Raw genomic sequence first — 18,580 nt, forward strand, 5'->3', positions numbered from 1 at the left:
TAAATTTTAAGCGTTATTATAATAATAAGAAGAAAAATGTTGGGTTGTCCGATAAGTTCGCGCCCATTTTTAAGGGAAATTTTAAAGGCCCTTAAGTTTTGGCATACGTCTTTTAAATTATATTTGTTCGATTTTATAGCAAAACGTCTTATTTATTTCGACAAAAATTAAGTCAATCAGTTTTTATAAAACTGATATAAAAGAACGAATCGTGTCCTACCATTTGTCAAAATATGGCTGAAGTTATCCTCTTTTAGTATGTATGTGTTATGTAAACATGTCATATGTTTTCAATAATTGTAATATATTCGGGTCTATTCTAAGATACCTATTGAAAATCGGAACGAACTTATTGGACAACCTATTATGTTAATACAAAGCGTCAAATAAATTTAACAGATGTAGTATATTTCAAAGTGTATCTTAAGTAAATAGAGATAGAGTTCAATTTTGTCTAATGTTACGATATTTTTGCATACTTTCGATGCTTCGTTACTATTGACGCTCTGTCTGTTACTATAATTATGGGAACTTTGAATGTACTCATAAATATGACGATGTGAACGCTCCGATGTTTTTGAGCAGAGTGGATGCTTCAATTAATTTGATGACTTTGGTTGTACTTATATAATTGATCACCTTAGGTGTTCCTATATATTTGGATATCTTGACTGCCACTATATTTATGAAGCTGACTGTACAAGAAAATTGTCTTTAAATAAACTAAAATAAAATCGGAAATATTTTTAAAGAAATGCAGACGTGGAATGGTTTCTAATAAAAATTTCTACTATAATTTAATCGTGAAATACAAATAATAAGACATTTTTTAAATCAAAAAGAAGTCATATTTAATTGAAGTATTGCCAATAACAAAAAAATCTTAAAATAATGGTTCGCGTTAAATTTATAATAAATAACTTTATTAATAAGAATCAAATTAACTGGTAAAAAAAGACATTTGAACAAATACCTATCAATAGACGAGACATTAAGAAACAAATTGCACGCTCAAAAAAACTACTACTGGTAAAGCTTTGTCTATTTTGACACTTCTGAAAGCCATATTGACGATGATGTGCAATTATTCTTAAAACATTTTAAGAATGTAATGTCCGTTCTAAAACTAATATCATATTTGAATCTCTTTACTTTGCAACAATGGTAAGACGAGTTAATTTTATTTATAAAGATTTTAAAATCTTTATTCTGGTAGAGTAAAATAAACATTTTATTAATCATTACCTTTTACCCGCGACATCGTCTGCGCGGAATAAAAAAAAATGCACACAAGATAAAAAAGTTCCTATGTCCGTCTCCTAGTTCTAAGCTACCTCCCCATCAATTTTCAGGTAAATCAGTTCGACCTATCTTGAGTTATAAATAGTGTAACTAACACGACTTTCTTTTATATATATAAAGATTATATAAATTACATATTGACAGCTTTTATATTGAATAAAAAATATAGGAACACATTTATTGGAAAGAAAATAAGATGTTTATTAGCACCAAAGGGCATTTAATTTGAAAAATTTCCAAATACTGGTGTACAATTTACTAAGGTAATACTGGATTTATTATTCTATCCTTATAATTCTGGGAGACGCCAATCTTCTCTCCTGTCGTAGTTTAACCACTTCAGATTTCACTATCCTGGAATATGAATATGGTAAGAATTTGCGTATTTTTTGGCACAGTCCTGGCACATTAGACGCCAAAAACATCTGTTACCCGAATGTATCAGCTCGCTCAGTGAAATATCACGATCTCACAGAAGACAGACGTCAAGTGGAAGTAATTCCACGTACAGTCTGATGAGTGTGCTGATGGAGGACTCATTTTAGTCCTTTTTCCCTTCCCACTCTTATCTTATAAGGAAAGTATGGGAAGGGGAGGTGGATTTGATGGAGGAGTGAGTTATTTTTCAATTGACAGAGTCTCGCCTAAAATTCGTAATATCCGACGATCTCAATTTTTATTTGTTTCCTTTTTGACAAAATTTTATATGTATGTCAGTTCTATTGTCAACCTAAAGGTTAAGCTGTTAACGACTGAATCTACAACTATTAGCCACCAAGATATTTGAAATGAGTTATACCTGAGTAGTAGACAGAGTGCGAGCAGGTCGCAGGAGATGAGCATATAGAAGACATGTGACCAGGAGCCGCTGGAGGACACCACACCAGCTAGCATCGGCCCGATCGCCGCGCCTGGACATTTACACTAACTAAGGAAACCCTTAGGGACCACTCATTGACTTCGAGTAACGTAACAGTCGCCAAGAGCAAAGAATAATCAGTGTAATTAAAATATTTTTTATCAAAATCGGACTACCAGGGGCGGAGATTCGCAGTCACACATAAAAAAAAAAACATTCAGTCGAATTGATAACCTCCTTCTTTTTGAAGTCGGCTAAAAATTAGAAAGCTGTAAAAAAGTCTCTGACTTATACCCATCTCAGGGGACTACGGGAAAAAAAAAAGAAACCGTAACAGTCGCATTCATTGTCTCCGAAGTAAATGTATTTTTCTAATAAATATACAGGATGATTTGTGAGATACTAACAATATTAAAGGTGTGCATTCAATTTTCGTGACGTTATAATAAAATTCACATTTTTTTCTAAATTTCCCTATAAATAAATGAAGTGTGGATATAATATTACTGATGCTTATAAAGTTAATTTTGACATCGCTTCTTCACAAAATAACGCCGCGCCATTTCACCAATACAGTGACCTAGCGTTACGTAATTAATTATTTAATTTTGGATTAAGTTTACTCAGTACAAAATTTATTTTCAATGTTATTTTTTTTCTTCTTATATCATCACTATATAACCTATATTTAACTATAATTATTGTTTAACCTTTAATAGAATTTATCATGAAAATTAGTATAATATTAGTGTGTGAATTATTGTGAGAAATGAAAGTTTTTTAATGGTTTTTATATCTTACCGATGCTGCCTGTGCCGTCAATGATGGCGGTCACTGTGGCCAACGCCTTAGAATCTCCCGCCAGGCTGCTGTGAGTACCTGCAACAAAACTGTTATTGTAAAACATAACCTAATAAAATAACAGTGGTATGATCCCGCAACAACAATATTTGTTAGGTGCCCGAATGTGCCGGGTAGACCAGAGCAGTACCACGACCACACAGAAGACAGGCGTCAAGTGGAAGTAATTCCAAGTACAGTCTGATGAGTGTGGTGATGGAGGAATAATTTTAATCCTCTTTCCCTTCCTACCCCTTTTCTTATTAGGAAAGGATGGGAAGGGCAAGGGGATTTGGCTGAAGAGATAGGCTGGCATAGGAAGGGCATCCTCTTTCTGTGCGTCCCCTTTTCTATGTCTGTCTATGGACAACGATGGATTTACTTGTTTGCCATCTTTTCATATAAAAATTCTAATTTCAGGAGTAAAGCTTGTAATCTACAGGTCCTGGGTTCGAATCCCGTCATGTATCAATGTGTTTTTAGATTTAAGAAAGGAAATGGCCTATTCGAAGTTACACTATGACAAGAGGGTAGGATACGGGCGGGTAGAATATGTCTGACCTAGATCTGCGCTGACGGCGGTGGTGATGAGCGCGTAGGGTCCGTTGACGAGGACACCGCCCAGCACCAGCAGAGCCACGTTCAGACCGTAAGACACCGCGCCCCATCGCTGGTACGCCAGCAACTGACCCACAAAACAATATTATTTTGGAATAAAATATGTGAAAAGTACAAACACCTGAAGGGTTAAAACTCGTTATTGGCGGCAACTTAAAATCACCCTTGTCAAAAATGCAACAATGCGCGATAAAAAAGCGTTTTAATGCCCGATAAGTGGCCGTGAAAATAAGTACCTATTTGACCTTTAAAGCGGCAAACATCAGTTTTTTTCGTTTGCTAAAAAGTTGTTCCTTTTTACCACTGGCAGTGTTTGGGATTTATTGAAAATTGGATACGTTTTGCTCAAAATTAATCTATAGGCCGAGCAATCGTGTATACTGACAACTGGTGCACAGAAGGTGTAGAATGCAGCACAGACGAGAGCGGGGCAGCCGACGCAGTCCGCCAGCAGTCCGGCCAACACCGCGCCCACCACACCACCCACATCGAATGCCGTCGACAGCTCGCCCGACTGCTTCGGTGTTAACGATGCTACAAGATGAGAGAAACAATCACGATTTCAACGACAGCTAGAGTCGAGGCGAGCACAGTTAAACCATCCTTTTCCATAGCGAGTCAGATTAAAAGCCGTTGTCGATATAAATATGAAAACTAGTTCTTGTAAGGAGTAATTCACATAGATTAATATAAATTAAACCATTATAAAATATTAATTACTAGCGGTCGCCTGCAACTTCGTTAGGGAAGTTAAAAAAAGTAACCTATAAAATGCCTGCCTACATGTCAAAATCGGTTCAGACGTTCCAGAGATTACCCGGAACAAACGCGGCTTTACCGACAGGCAGACAAAAATTTAATGAAATTGAATTTTCATTATCAACAACACAAATACATCATGTGTACGAAATATTTTTTTTTTCTCAACATTACATAAAGACACTCCTATTTTATTATTATTATTATATAGATATAAAGAAAACACAGTAATTTAAAAACATATTTGTACTCTTACTCGAAGTATTGATGTAGAGAGGCAGCCAATAAAGGAAAGTGTAACTGACGAGCTTCGCGAAGAAGAGTGAGAGAGAGAACTCGAGGACTCCTGGAATGGCGAGTGCACGGGAGAGGGACACCGCACTCTCATCACCCTCCCGAGAAGGTCTCCTCAGTAGAGCAGTGCTCTCATCTGCTTCGTCAGTCTGAGGCTACAGTCAATAATGTTAGGATATTGAACTTTAGTACGACAAAGATATCAGAACCGGTTGACAGTCAACAAGATTTTTATCCTGTAGCTTTCTTGTCTCAATATGTTTTATATATAATATTTTTTAACACAAGTCGCGACAACAGTTTCTTTCGAACCGGGTCAGATAAGTTTGTCGCACTATATGTCATAAATCTAACATAGACTATACCATAAATCATTAATAATTGAATAACTAGAAATAATTTTCAAACAATATGTAAATTACTTTTTTTTCCAAACCACGTAAAAGATGAAATATTAAATTATTGACAAACATTAACAATATGCATGCATTCGTCCATTAGATTTAGTTTTTCGAACTTAATTAGTGTTGCCAAAACAAAGCGGAAAGAAACATGCATTGACACATGCGTGGCGCTTTCTGATTGGTTAATTTCGTTGCCATATTGACTCAGTGTTGCTATAAACTTACACTGCCATAATTTATGCAAGTTTTAATAATTAATTATAAAATTACTTATGATTAGCAAATCGTAGGCTTACCGGTGGTGCATTTGCTGAATGGCGATTGGGACGTAAGCTCGCCGCCTGCGGAGGTGACGTGCGGTTATTGTGCGGTTTCGGTGCGTATACGTTGCGGTTACCGTGCGGCATTGTGTTATCAGTGTTATTGCCTCCATACCATTATTAGGTTAATTAATTTAAACACTTAGAAAACAATAGATTCGACAATTTTTCAATATACGTAAAAAGTAAGTTTTATCAGAATTGCAAAGTAAAAAATATAAAAATACATTTCCATTATTATTTCAAGAAGAACTGAATAAAATTGATACTTTTACTACAATCGTTAGTTTATGTTGTTATTTAAACAAAAAATCCAAAACCTCTATATCGTGTATTCTTACCTGATCTCCGACAATAACTTGAGATGGCTCCTCTTCATCTTCAGACCTTCGTGATTGTCTGGACTGTAAAAAAAAACCGTATAAATAATATATAACACCCTATACCCATCACCTTTTAGGCCTTGCTTCAAGTAGTTACCTCAGGCCGCGGTGATATCACCAAACCAACGTGTCTGGGTTCCGATGGTAAGAATAACCAGACCAGCATGCCCACAAATCCCATGCCCAATGCAGGGTAGATAAATGACAACGCCCAATCGGCTTCCACGAATTCCGCCGCCATTACTGTACCTGTAAACTTCAACTTTGCTAAATTGTCCACAGTTAAATCCCGATTTATCGAGAAACATCTGAAAATAAAAATTCTGAACAATCTGAACTTTGAGTAAAAAGCTATGAAAAAACAATACTGTATTTGAAGTTTTTAAACATAACATAAAAGTGGTCCCAGAAGCGAGCCTTGCGGGACACTTACCTAATATGTTACCCAATGATGTGTGGGAGTTCCAAATTCCGAATATTAAGCCTTTCTTACTATTGCCGAACCATTTGCCGACAGTGGCCACGGTTCCCGGCCACCCTGTTGTTTGTGCTATGCCAGCTCCTGCCTAAAACCATGTGTTACACACAATCGAATGCTGGTTAAAAATCCTACTTTAAAAATAAACATATTTTTTAATTAGTGATAGATGCTCATATTTTTCCGGATAATTCGGAGGTCGTGTGACCTCGTTTGGTCAAACTGGTATAGTAAAGTATACATTTTATAAAAAATCTTAGTAGAGAATGTCCAAAACGGATTAAAATGCACACCTCGTAAAAAATATAAGTGTAACGTGAGGGACAAAGTGGACGAGTAGTGATTAAACACGTTTCATGACTCAGAAAGTTTTGTATGACAAAACTTTCAGATTTCCTTGATTTTCGAAAATTACCTGCACCAACAAATAGAATGAAATGGAGTGAATGCTGAGGGTCTTCCCGAGGCCGAAGAGGTAGCAGAAGATGGCGGAAACCAGCATGCCCAGAGACAGGAAGTATCGCAAGTCCACTCGTTCCGCCACCATGCCTGCGATTTTGTTAAAACTCAACAAAATAGTTTACTTAATTGTATACTATTGTAGATGGTGTTAGTATCAATCAATATTTTGTTGGAAAATATACCTGTATATAAAACATTAGAACGGAGTTTATTATATTATTGGCAGTAAATATTAATAAAATTTCTAATCTTTTGCAACATCTTTTACTTCGATGTTGTTTTTGATTACGAACCAATCTAAAGTAGGTAAATGAATTAATAAAATTATAAAAAAGGTATACAAACCAGAAATAAACATGGCCCCCGCATATGAAAATAGGAAAGCAGAGTCTAATGCACCGAGTAGAGTGTTCGCGTCATTGGTGTCTGTAAAAATAATAATAGTCTTACTGAGACACTCAGATTCGTCACTAAGGGAGCCGCATAGTACTAAATATTGGTATTAGAAACATTAAGCAGTAAGTGTAGCAATTAAACACTTTACATGTTTTGATAACAAACAAAAGAATAAATAGGACTTCATCAAAATGATAGGCATTTAGATAAATTGTATAAAAACAATAAGGTTGTTTACCGTCAATTCCTGCTTTACGTTTAATTTAGTGAATAAAGTACCGGAAACCTTGGCCCCTTTTTCCGCTACTCTACAAAAAGTTCGGCAACATAGCCGCTTAATTGCTTTAAAAAAGATTCATAGAAGACAAAGCAACAACTTTTAAAATATGTTTCGTTCCACATGTTTCACAGATCTTGTAGAGTCATCTTCTAATGAAAGCGATTGTTATGGTCTATTCACTACTGCTGTAGGGATCACAGAGATTCGATGCTCATGTGCAACCGGTGACCTGCACAGGTTTGTAATCAGTAGTAGGTCGGACGGCCTTATTTAAACGGAAGATGTTGAACAAACGAAAAGAACTATCCAAGGCCATGTTTACGATTGCCTATTACACCTAAGTCTGTTTTTACACGGTCTTTTTGTACACGGTTTTGATATAACACGGTTTGAAAATTGAATATTTTTAATTTTTTTACACGATTTTATTCCATTTAGCACGATTTGAAATTTTATGTACTTAAATTTTTTTTGTCAAATTTAATTTTTGCGAAGTATGTTCATATCACAAAAAAATATTTATGAAAGAAAAAAGTCTGAAACCATCGATAGTATCGATAGTTTGCGAACACTAGCTTAAAGATTTAAGTGAATTCCCCTTTAGCGCGTACAAACAATTTTTACTGGTCAAAGCAAATGTGAATAGCACTAATTTAGGGGAATTCCCTTTATGTGCATACAATAAAATTTACTGGTCAGAGCAATTGAAACGTGTTAATATTTTGTGAACTGTCAATGCAATAAGACGTGTTTGGTAAAGAAATTTTTTGCAGGCAAATTTGATTTTCCATTAAATTTAATTTTAACGCATTAAGATAAAAGGTAAGCCAAAAAATATTTTGTATTTATATTTGATTTAATAAAATAAACATGAATTCTTGTTCTTAAAAATTCTTGTTTTTCACTAATTTTAATAGGTTTTAGAGATTAGGAACAAATCACCCATTTTTGTATAAGATCAATGTCTTTTTTTACACGGTTTTTTTTTTACACGGCTTCTTCTGGAACCAATCTACCGTGTAAAAACAGACTTAGGTGTATACTCACGAGTTACTGATCAAAATAAAACCTTCTACGTTAATGTCTTTTCATATCTTTTTCTATAATAATTGAAAGAACGGGATAAAAGATCAAGTACTTCTACTTACTGAATGGCGGCCAATTACACCATTGGTCGTCTGTCGTGTCAGTGCCTGGCGGGGGTACCAGTCCGCTGCAGTTCTGATGCAGCACGCTCTTTACCACCGATATAGGCTTGCGCGTCAGATGGTATGTCATATAGGTGAAGTATGTCAGCAATAGGACTGCGGCTTGGTACCTATAGAAGCAGTGTTAAGGTCATTAAACCCGACAGCGTCTCGCCACGCTTTCGCGCCATCTCCGCGTTAATAACGCGTAATTTGTCGCTGTGAGTGAGCGTGAAGGATTGACTTCGACAACCGTGAGAGATGACATATGCCATTGCCTCCTTCAGAATTGTTTTTTTTTTATATAGCAGTAAGTGGCAAACGAGCCAGTAGCTGATTATGCAAGAATCGCGCAAAAAAATAGTAAAATCTTTCTAATTATACATTAATTTATAATTACATAATCATCGGTTTATATTATATATGTAATTGGTATGTTATTATCACGATTTAGGTTATAGGTTTGAATAAACACAACTCGTTTCAGGTCGATCGTGATAAAGGTCAGTACAATATGCCAACGTTCAAATTTATGGACCCTATCATGCATGTTTTGCATGATTTGTCTAGAAAAATTTATATTTAAACGGTAAAATTTCATACCTTAAATTTAACATTTCAAGGACGCGACATTCAAGCAAAATTCGTTACAAGAAAGAGAGGAACATAGTGTGATAGAAGATTTTTTATAAGATTCCTGTTTTTGTATGTGTCTACCTCAATTAAATATTAATAGGCATTTTTTAAACCTTTTTTAAAAGCTTTACCATTGTATTTAAACGGAGTTACATTTTTCATCAGCTAATATAAACATAGTACATTACGATATGTTAAAACATACGTATGTGACGTCATACGCTGATTATTATCTACTATACTGGAAATAACGACTTGCCGCCAACACGCATCTTATCAATCAATTTAATTAAATTAATTTTCACTGTTATTTTTATCAATTGAACACACTTTTATCGAAAAAAAATTTTGTTATTAAATACTAGTTTTTATCCGCGACTCCGTCCGCGCGGAATAAAAAATGCACACAAGATAAAAAAGTTCCTATGTCCGTCTCCTAGTTCTAAGCTACCTCCCCATCAATTTTCAGCTAAATCAGTTCGACCGATCTTGAGTTATAAATAGTGTTACTAAAACGACTTTTTTTATATATATAGATGTCGGTTTTAGTTTGATTTTTTTACAATTATTTAATTTTAAATACGACATCACGGTTACAAAAATTTTTCTCAAATATTAAGCACAAAATGGATGGATGGATATTTGTTTGAAAGTATCTACTGAACGGCTCAATGGATCTTGATGAAATTTTACACAAATGTAGAACATGGTCCGGAAGAACACATAGTCTATTTTTTATGATATTTTTTAATTCCTCGCGGATGGAGTCGCAGATAACGGCTAGCCATTTAATAAATACCATCTAAAAATTCATACAAGTTTAATTTATACAGTTGCAAAATATACAAAGTTGCAGATTAAATTAAATAATAATTATTTATAGGCAATAAAAACGAGAACACAAGATAAGTATTTTGTAACATGTAATAAAGCTGTGTTAACAAAACATGGCATATGTTATGAGTCATCTAACAGCATTATGTCGTGTTTAAACAAAATATTAATGTCATACAAGTTTTAATAATTATATTTATCAAATAAAACATAAGTGAGTCTAGTCTAGAGTGTCGGTGGCTCAGAGGTTAAGCACTTGACTTGAAATCTGCAGGTCCTTGGTTTAACCCGCCATGTACCAATGTGTTTTTCAATTTACAAGTTACATATGTACATTTATCCGACGTTTTTACGATGAAGGAAAACATCGTGATGCTGCACATATCTGAGAAGAAATTCAACGATATGTGTGAAGTCAACCCGCATTGGCTAGCAAGGTTGACTATGGCCTAGTCACCCCTTACTTAGGTTAGGCTCCGAGCCCCTCAATGGGGACGTATAGTGCTGATGATGATTAGTCTAGTCTACAAACATTTAGACTACGTCAGTGTGATCTCTAAACGCATAGGCATGTAATTTCAATCTCATATAACACATTGCTACGATTAGGAACAAGGCTAATGCATATTTAAATTGTAAATAGATAATTTTCTCACCATCTTAACCTGTTGATTTGCATCCGCGGACATAGCCAACCGCTAAGTTTTTGTAAACATTGAATACCGATCGGCGCATCTCTGCTCACCCCGGTCATCTTGAAGCACTTCCCTCGCATTAAGATCCTTAACAAGTTCAAAACTCCACCCCTCATACACATTTACACGTTACAACCAACACATTCATTGTTATTATTACAAAAAACGTCTTTGTTTACGATCAAGGTGCATCGAATGAAAAGTTTCGTTATAATATCAAAGATTGTAGAATAATCAATTTAAATTACACGACTTCACTACTATATAATGTCTCATAAAAGTCGAAATTTGAATAATTTATTAAGATTATTTAAATTTTATTTTACACATTAATCGACACGTCCTCTAAACACAAGTCAGATATATAGTTAAGTTAACGTCAGTGTCATTCAAGTGTCAATTTTTTAATATTGTAGGAAGAGAAAATCAATTTGACATTTAACTAGAGATGTCCAGTTACGAACGAATAGTTGAATTTTATTGAAGTGCAAAAATAGGATATGAAATACATAAACCACTTAAAACATAAAGAGCGTTGTTCATAAAGTTCATCATAAAATGGAGATGGGCATTGTTTTTAAAGGATTATGGATATTTTATTCCTAAATGTCTGTTTATTTGGAAGTCGCAATTTTAATTACATTTTAATTTCACGCATAATTAATTTTGCTTAAGGTGTAAAATGTTTCATATTTATTCCTTGTTTAAAAAATATGTTCATAGTTGTAAGTGCAAGTGTATAAAATAAATAAAACGAATAAAATTCGGGAGATGCTAACATTTTTAGAATTACAGTAGATCTAGAACTTTTAAGGTCAAAATACCTATTATTCGTTTCGCTTTTTTGTATTACTAACAAAGAATTAACTAACAAACAGTTTGTTGCACTAGTAACAACGGCGATGCGATGCCTCGAACTAAAATCTAGAAAATTTAAGAGCCTACGGGTACAGAAGAAGATGTGTGATGATTTTCCTAATGAAACAGAGGAACATCATAACATTTGTGCACCACTGTTTCCATGATCGGTATTAATTTTCTACTGAAGGGCTGTCTGGCTCACAGATATAAAAAAGATTTCCATGACGAGTTAAATGTGCCTGCTGTACACATTAGAGGTAAGATGGAAACACTACCCTGCTTTTTATATTTATACAATGAATATTTTTAGGTATTTCAGTTTTGTTTTAATTGAAGTAAGATACTCATTTTGTGAATTAAATTATGATGAGAACATTTTAGCCTCAATTGAAAGAGCGCCAGACAGTTACGTGGACTCTGCCGCTTGGTATGTTGAATCAGTATTGCGACTAACTTCTATGTTACGCCAAAGCCAAAAAGCAGAGACCGTAGTTCAACACCTGCACCACATTATGCCTGGACGCCAATTTATGAATTATGCAGATTCAATAAAGGCTTTCCCAATTCCCAAGCATATCTGAAGTAAGTATTCTTTGAGCTTTTCAATAACGAATATTTTCCTTTAAAAGTTATAGAATGAAATTTGCGCCCGTATATACCACAAAGGAATTGTTCAAACCTAAAGTGACAATCATTCGCTTTATTTGTTTTGTTGGTACATTTTAAAATTTCTATTCGTTCATTTATTCTGGAAAATATTTTAATTCGCTTTTAATGTACAAATCGAAAAAAGACCCAACATCAACAAAATCGATTTTATGTCACACTCACACCCTACAAAATACTTTGACAATGACAAATGTCAAAAGTGCGTGACGTGATAGGTTATGTTTTGATGCTGTAATAAAGGTGTTTATAAGTTAGTACTAAGAATATTTTAATGAGTAAATTTGATACAAGGTTATAACAGACACTTCAGCAATTACCCCACAAGACACAGATTTTACAAGACGCAATGTTGGGTTACTCTAATGTCGGAATTCCCGATAAATCCTGGCAGCCACCGGTGGCGGTCCTAGAGACTACAATGGGCACAATAATAGTCGAAATGTACTGGAAACATTCACCAAATACGTGCAGAAACTTCATGGAACTAGTACGAAGAGGTTATTACAATAACACGAAATTTCATAGAGTTATAAGAGATTTTATGATACAAGGTGGAGATCCTACGGGAACGGGGAAAGGTGGCCAATCGATCTATGGTCCGACGTTCGATGATGAGATTACGAATGATCTGAAACATACTGGTGCAGGAATTTTATCTATGGCAAATGCTGGACCTTGTACCAATGGGTCTCAATTCTTCATAACATTAGCTCCAACACAATGGTTAGATGGTAAGCACACAATATTCGGAAGAGTGCAAGGCGGTATGCCTGTTGTTAAACGTATAGGCTTAGTGGAGTGTGACAAAAATGACTGTCCTGTTGATGATGTTAAAATAGAAAGAGCTTATATACCAAAATAAAAATAAATTTTATACATCATATCATAGAGTATTAATTTCGTTTCCCAGCATATTTTAAAACTTTTACATGATAATATAACTGAGTGTAAAGTAAGTATCCTAGCAATAATCCACAATGGCTTCAATGAATCTGCATCATAGATAGACATAGAACTTTATAAATATAAATAAATAAATGTATAATAGAGTCTTAGGTTTGTGTGAAAAAACAATGTGTACTTAAAATTTAAATAAATTGATAGGATAAATTAAATGGTCTTATTTATTAAAAAGAAAAACATCTTTTAAAGTAAGATTGTGACAAATGTAAAATACAGATACTAAACTATGGACGCCTAACGTTTTTGCACAGGGAATAGAACAAAAAGAAAAATCCTTCTTTTATTTCTATCCCCTGCCACGTCACATCCATATCCTCCAATTCTAATAGAATGTTTAATGATAAGATATAGGTTTAAATTGCTAAAAACTGCCAACCGCGACAGATAATTGCAAAATTTCTAGTTGATTCGGAAACTGAGAGATAGATGGGGAAAAGGATAGTAAACAAATACTCTGCGGTCGTTAGATCTGCAGTGAAACACAAAAAAGTACTTATAAAACTTGATAGATGGCAGCACCGGTTGCTTTTTTGATTTTTTTTTCGTCGTTCTGATGATTTGGAGAAAGCGAATTATTCATCCGAATATTTTTTTTTTAAAAACCAGGTTAGACTAATATATATTTTGTATTACTATGAAAAATAACCATTTCACACCTCTTTAAACAATTAATTACATTTTAGCACATACGTAATTAAGATTTTTAATAACCTTTTATGGCAATAAAAAATTAAACTATGTTTTGAGTTCCAAACTCCGAAATGTTGGTTGTTGTAAGTTTGTACAATTTCTTATTATATATTACAGACAATAATTTAATAGCTTGATTAATTTATATTGTACAAGTAAGAAGTTTTCTTTGTGACAGTACAGTTTGGTATTACTGTACGTGTCGACATCTTTGGGCGTGAACATTGAGCGCGGCGGCTGGCTGGACCGTTTGGTGCACTATCACAAGAATAAGCTCTTCGATGAGCTAAAGGAATTGCCACCGATCAAGGTCAAGGGTAAACATTACCTAGATTCTAACAAACATCCATCCATCTAAACTTTCGCATTATATTAGTAAGATATATATAGTTAGTTTTTTGAAGCAAGTATTGTTACATTTTAACCATCTCCCAGCGTCTATCGTCCACGCCCCTGCGGGCTACAGGGACTCAGCGGGCTGGGACTTGGAGAACGTTCTGCGGCTGCTATCGCTGTTGCAGCGCGACGTTGCGCGGCCTCTGCTGGGCTATCTTCGCAGGTCCATGCCGCGCAGACGGTTCATGAAGTTCGCAGATACATTTCTCGCTTTCCCAAGTCTGGCGCTGGTAAGTTGTTAAACTCACAGGCGATAATTAACTTCTCAGTATTATTTTTATAGATATTTCTTTTCAAATATATTGAGCGCCCAAAGTCATCGGCACGCCGCGCATTTCTATCCTAAAACTGTGCAATGACTCGTCCGAAGTTACAGTTAATTTAAGCCAAGATATCTGAAAACTACTGTAATAATCATATCTTTTTTAGTCTTAATCGAATCTATGTCTATAATAAATGGAATTATGTTCTTCATGTTTTAAAAAAAGATTGTTATCGTAATTCCACTTCTTTAAAACTCGATATTTTTTTGGAGTACAAGTATATATAAAGTGTTCTAACACAAGTGTTGCTAGGATCATCCGAATGATTTTTACTACGACGTGGGGTCAAACGAGTTCAACGGTGAGGAGGAGTCTTGGGGCCCCGGGGAGATCACGGATGAATCCATCATCGTCGTCTCCAATCCTACGGAGGCGCGCTTGCCCTCCGCACAGATCAGCGTCAAATTGCTCAAGTATTTTTTTATTGTCTCTTTAACAATGTTCATACTTATAGCGCCATCTGATGGCGGTTATGATAAATTCCATTTTATCGCCGCTCATCACATCAGATACTGCCACAAATGAGCTTTTATTTCTTGTGATTTTTCTAAATAGATTCCTACTGTTCTTGAATTATATGTTACTACAGTACTTTTCATAGTTGTAATATATAACTTGAAAGACATTTTAAGTAATATTTAATACTACAACTAACAACCTTGCTATGAGTTACAGAGAGATATTGGAAGCTAGAGCTATAGCGGCGAGGTACATACCAACATCTAAGAAGGTCATGTAAGTTTCTCTAATTATCTATATATATAAAAGAAAGTCGTGTTTGTTACACTATTTATAACTCAAGAACGGCTGAATCGATTTGACTGAAAATTGGTGGGCAGGTAGCTTAGAACCAGGAAACGGACATAGGATAATTTTTACCCCGTTTTCTATTTTTTATTCCGCGCGGACGGAGTCGCGGGTAAAAGCTAGTTATAAATATTTGGTGATGTTTATTTGTTCGATGGCGCAGTGGTCAAGCATTGAACTTGTAATCTCCCAGGTCCATTGTTCGATACTCGCTATGTACTAGTATTATTTGATTCGCGAATTTCTTTTAGTCGAGTACTAACAGCACATATTGATCTGACGATATTCATTATAATTTTAGAATATGGAAGCCGATGTCGACTGAAAGCACAACAGCTGCTTCCGCGGCATCTGATGCTGGCAACACTGGAACAGGTCGGAATTGAAGACAAAACATTTAACCTCAATTACTATTCGGGTTATTAGACACAAACTCATTGTGTTCTGCGGAGCGCCTCGTACGTTGTTCCGAGCCGCTAACATGTTTGTATTCAAACTTAACGCTATTTCACCAGAGGGCAAAACTATTTAGACGAATAATAGGAAAGTGCTTTATTCATTTAGTTGTGTTATTGTTTACACGCAAACTGTTGTTTTTTTTAAGTGGGTTTAATTTTGAATATATTTATAAAGCGTATTAAATATTTTCTTCAATTTCAGGAGATGGACAAAGTACAACCGTAGCTGGAGATCCCACAACTTAAATTTCATTGTATATTTATCAAAAAGCAATATTAAAGAAATTAATCAACAAAATGGTGGGATGATCGAGATAGTGTAGCAATTATATAAGTTGCTAGACAGATGTGTTTTTAATCATCATCAACCTGCCCTTATCCCTATGGAGGGTCGGCACAGTATGTACTCCTCCATACATCTCTATCAGCTGTCATATTTGAATTTACCACCTTCTTACGTTTATCATCTTTCACACAATCCATCCATAATTTTCTTTTTTTTGTGACTGAGTCGTCACTGTTTGCCTTGAAGAGGCATTTACAGTTTCACCGGGCTTGAGGTGGCCGGGCGCAGATAGCGCTTAGCCTATGGTTTAAACCTCGTTTAAACCATAATTTCTTAGGTCTTCCTCTACCTTGATAGCCATCCACATTCAATTTCATTACTTTTTTGTTTTTAATATTGAACTTTATTATGTAGTCAAAATTGTTGTCTGATTTTTCAAAGATTTCTTGATATTTCAATGCTCTTATGTGCTAAATATTTTTATAAGCAATTAAATAATACTAATTACTAATAATATAAATGCGAATATTTAGATGGATGGATGGAAATTTGTAGGTATCTCCAAAACGCTTTTTTTTATATATTACAAAATGGTAAACGAACAAGCGGCCACATGAATTCGCGGAAATGGCGAAGCGACCGCTGCCCATAGACATTCGCAATTGCAGATGCGTTGGCTACCCTCAATCGACGAAGGAGACGCACAAAAAGAGAATATTTAACCTTCCTATGTATCTCCTCCTCCATCAAATCCGCTTCTCCTTCCTATCCTTTCCTTATAAAAATAGGATGGGAAGGGAAAGAGGACTAAATCACCACACTCATCAGACTGTACTTGGAATTACTTCCACTTGACGCCTGTCTTCTGTGTGGTTGTGGTATTTCACTGAGCGAGGACAATTCGTGCAACTGATGTTGTTGCTGGCGTCTACCAATGTTAAACGCTTCAACAGATCTGGATGAAATTTGTCATGGATATATAATATAGTCGGGAAGAACACATAGGGTTTCGTTAAGTTTTTTTTAAATACCTCACTGACAAAGTCGCGTGCGACAGCTAGTATGCAATAAAACAAAATCAATTAACATATTGGAATTGGAATTATTTATTAAAATATTATTTACAAAGATATTTTTTAAACTGATAACACGGCGATCTTATGGCAATACAGTAGATTATCTACCTTATGCGTTAGTTGCGTAAAGTTCACAATTGTGTGACGGAGACTGAAAGTTCATACTATTTATTGTTACGCCTTTATTAATAAATATTGTCTCATATTCTTCTCTTCTCTCTTCTCATATTCTCATCCATTCTCTTTGAATTCAAAGAAAAGTGATAAAAATATATATTAATATTATTACGGCAGTGGAATTAAACGGTTATATACAATATTATATTGTTTGCTGAAATTGATTTAATTGAAAATTAACGAAATCAACAACAAGATAACTATTTTTCCAATTTTTTTTTAAGTAAAAAGAATAAATAAATCAAAAACCTATATTTAATGTTGCCATATTAAAAATAACCGATTGTTTTGTTTAACGAAAGATTTTTATTTTTTTTATCTTACAAAATATAAATTTCAATCAGTCACCGTCATACAAATATGTAGTTTACACAAAAAACGCAACAATAAGCGCATATAAACGCGAATCGACAAACTATAGTTAGACAAAATTGGCCCGGTGACATTACTATAGTGGTCATTCTGACAAAAAAATATGTAAAACATAAATAAACATAGAAAATACACAAGACAAGAAATTTATAGACCGACAAGGATTTATATAAAACCGTTGGTAATAAAGTTAATTACATTAGCACACTAACGCCCTCATATCAAACTCAAAAAATTGTAACAAGATTATTTTCAGTTCTTTTTGTACTGTTTATTTTTGTTGGAACGAAGTTCCTTATCGCGCGTTGTGAAAGGGGGCTAGACGGAAAAAATTCTTACGAAAAGTTGTCACGACACTTTTTACTATAGTAAGTATGTTAACGACGAATGATCGCTACTTCACCATGGCAACGACGTCACAATATATAACGAAAATTCATAGAAATAAAATGTACTTCTTGTGAAGACTTAAGTTTTTTATTCATAGAATAAACATTGGTTCCTTCACTAATTAATAGAAAGGAACTTCGTTCCATCCGGGTGTCCCAACACACCTCTCAAGTTTTTTAAAAATAATTTTCTATGGACAATTAGGTTTTATCTGACAGAAATGCGATACCAGCGCCCTCTTATACCTATAATTTAATACCACTTATGGTCACCGGGTCATATAATTTTATCAGACTATACGAGTGTCCAAACATTGACACTCCATGTTGGAAACAATATAAAGGAGCATATACACAGTATGATAT

General features: G+C 34.7%; 3 protein-coding genes across 5 annotated transcripts; 2 read left to right on the forward strand and 1 right to left on the reverse strand.

The window, feature by feature from the left end:
• Positions 1-1,496: 1,496 nt before the first annotated feature.
• Positions 1,497-11,034, reverse strand: LOC106708292 (glucose-6-phosphate exchanger SLC37A2). Of its 3 annotated transcripts, none has more exons than XM_014499773.2 (14): positions 10,709-11,034; positions 8,544-8,713; positions 7,065-7,145; positions 6,673-6,806; positions 6,213-6,345; positions 5,877-6,028; positions 5,738-5,800; positions 5,373-5,417; positions 4,635-4,827; positions 4,005-4,153; positions 3,563-3,686; positions 2,963-3,040; positions 2,102-2,213; positions 1,497-1,656 (listed from the first exon to the last, which is right to left on the reverse strand). In XM_014499773.2, the coding sequence occupies exons 1-14, from the start codon at positions 10,867-10,869 to the stop codon at positions 1,581-1,583; spliced, it is 1,671 nt and encodes a 556-aa protein (XP_014355259.2). In that variant the 5' UTR covers positions 10,870-11,034; the 3' UTR covers positions 1,497-1,580. The 3 variants fall into 3 exon arrangements, with proteins under 3 accessions (XP_014355259.2, XP_014355258.2, XP_014355260.2); XM_014499772.2 differs by having other exon boundaries at positions 5,373-5,450; XM_014499774.2 differs by lacking the exon at positions 5,373-5,417.
• Positions 11,035-12,470: 1,436 nt separating this feature from the next.
• LOC106708310 (peptidyl-prolyl cis-trans isomerase-like 1) lies at positions 12,471-13,152 on the forward strand. Its single transcript, XM_014499794.2, has one exon. It carries the CDS (start codon positions 12,624-12,626, stop codon positions 13,137-13,139), a length of 516 nt encoding a protein of 171 aa, XP_014355280.1. The 5' UTR covers positions 12,471-12,623; the 3' UTR covers positions 13,140-13,152.
• Positions 13,153-14,001: 849 nt separating this feature from the next.
• Positions 14,002-16,202, forward strand: LOC106708277. Its single transcript, XM_014499756.2, has 7 exons — positions 14,002-14,013; positions 14,109-14,247; positions 14,366-14,556; positions 14,902-15,062; positions 15,325-15,384; positions 15,758-15,831; positions 16,117-16,202. Exons 1-7 carry the CDS (start codon positions 14,002-14,004, stop codon positions 16,158-16,160), a joined length of 681 nt encoding a protein of 226 aa, XP_014355242.2. The 3' UTR covers positions 16,161-16,202.
• Positions 16,203-18,580: the final 2,378 nt, after the last annotated feature.

This window comes from Papilio machaon, chromosome 19 (assembly GCF_912999745.1).
Source record: "Papilio machaon chromosome 19, ilPapMach1.1, whole genome shotgun sequence".
Lineage (NCBI taxonomy): Eukaryota > Metazoa > Arthropoda > Insecta > Lepidoptera > Papilionidae > Papilio > Papilio machaon.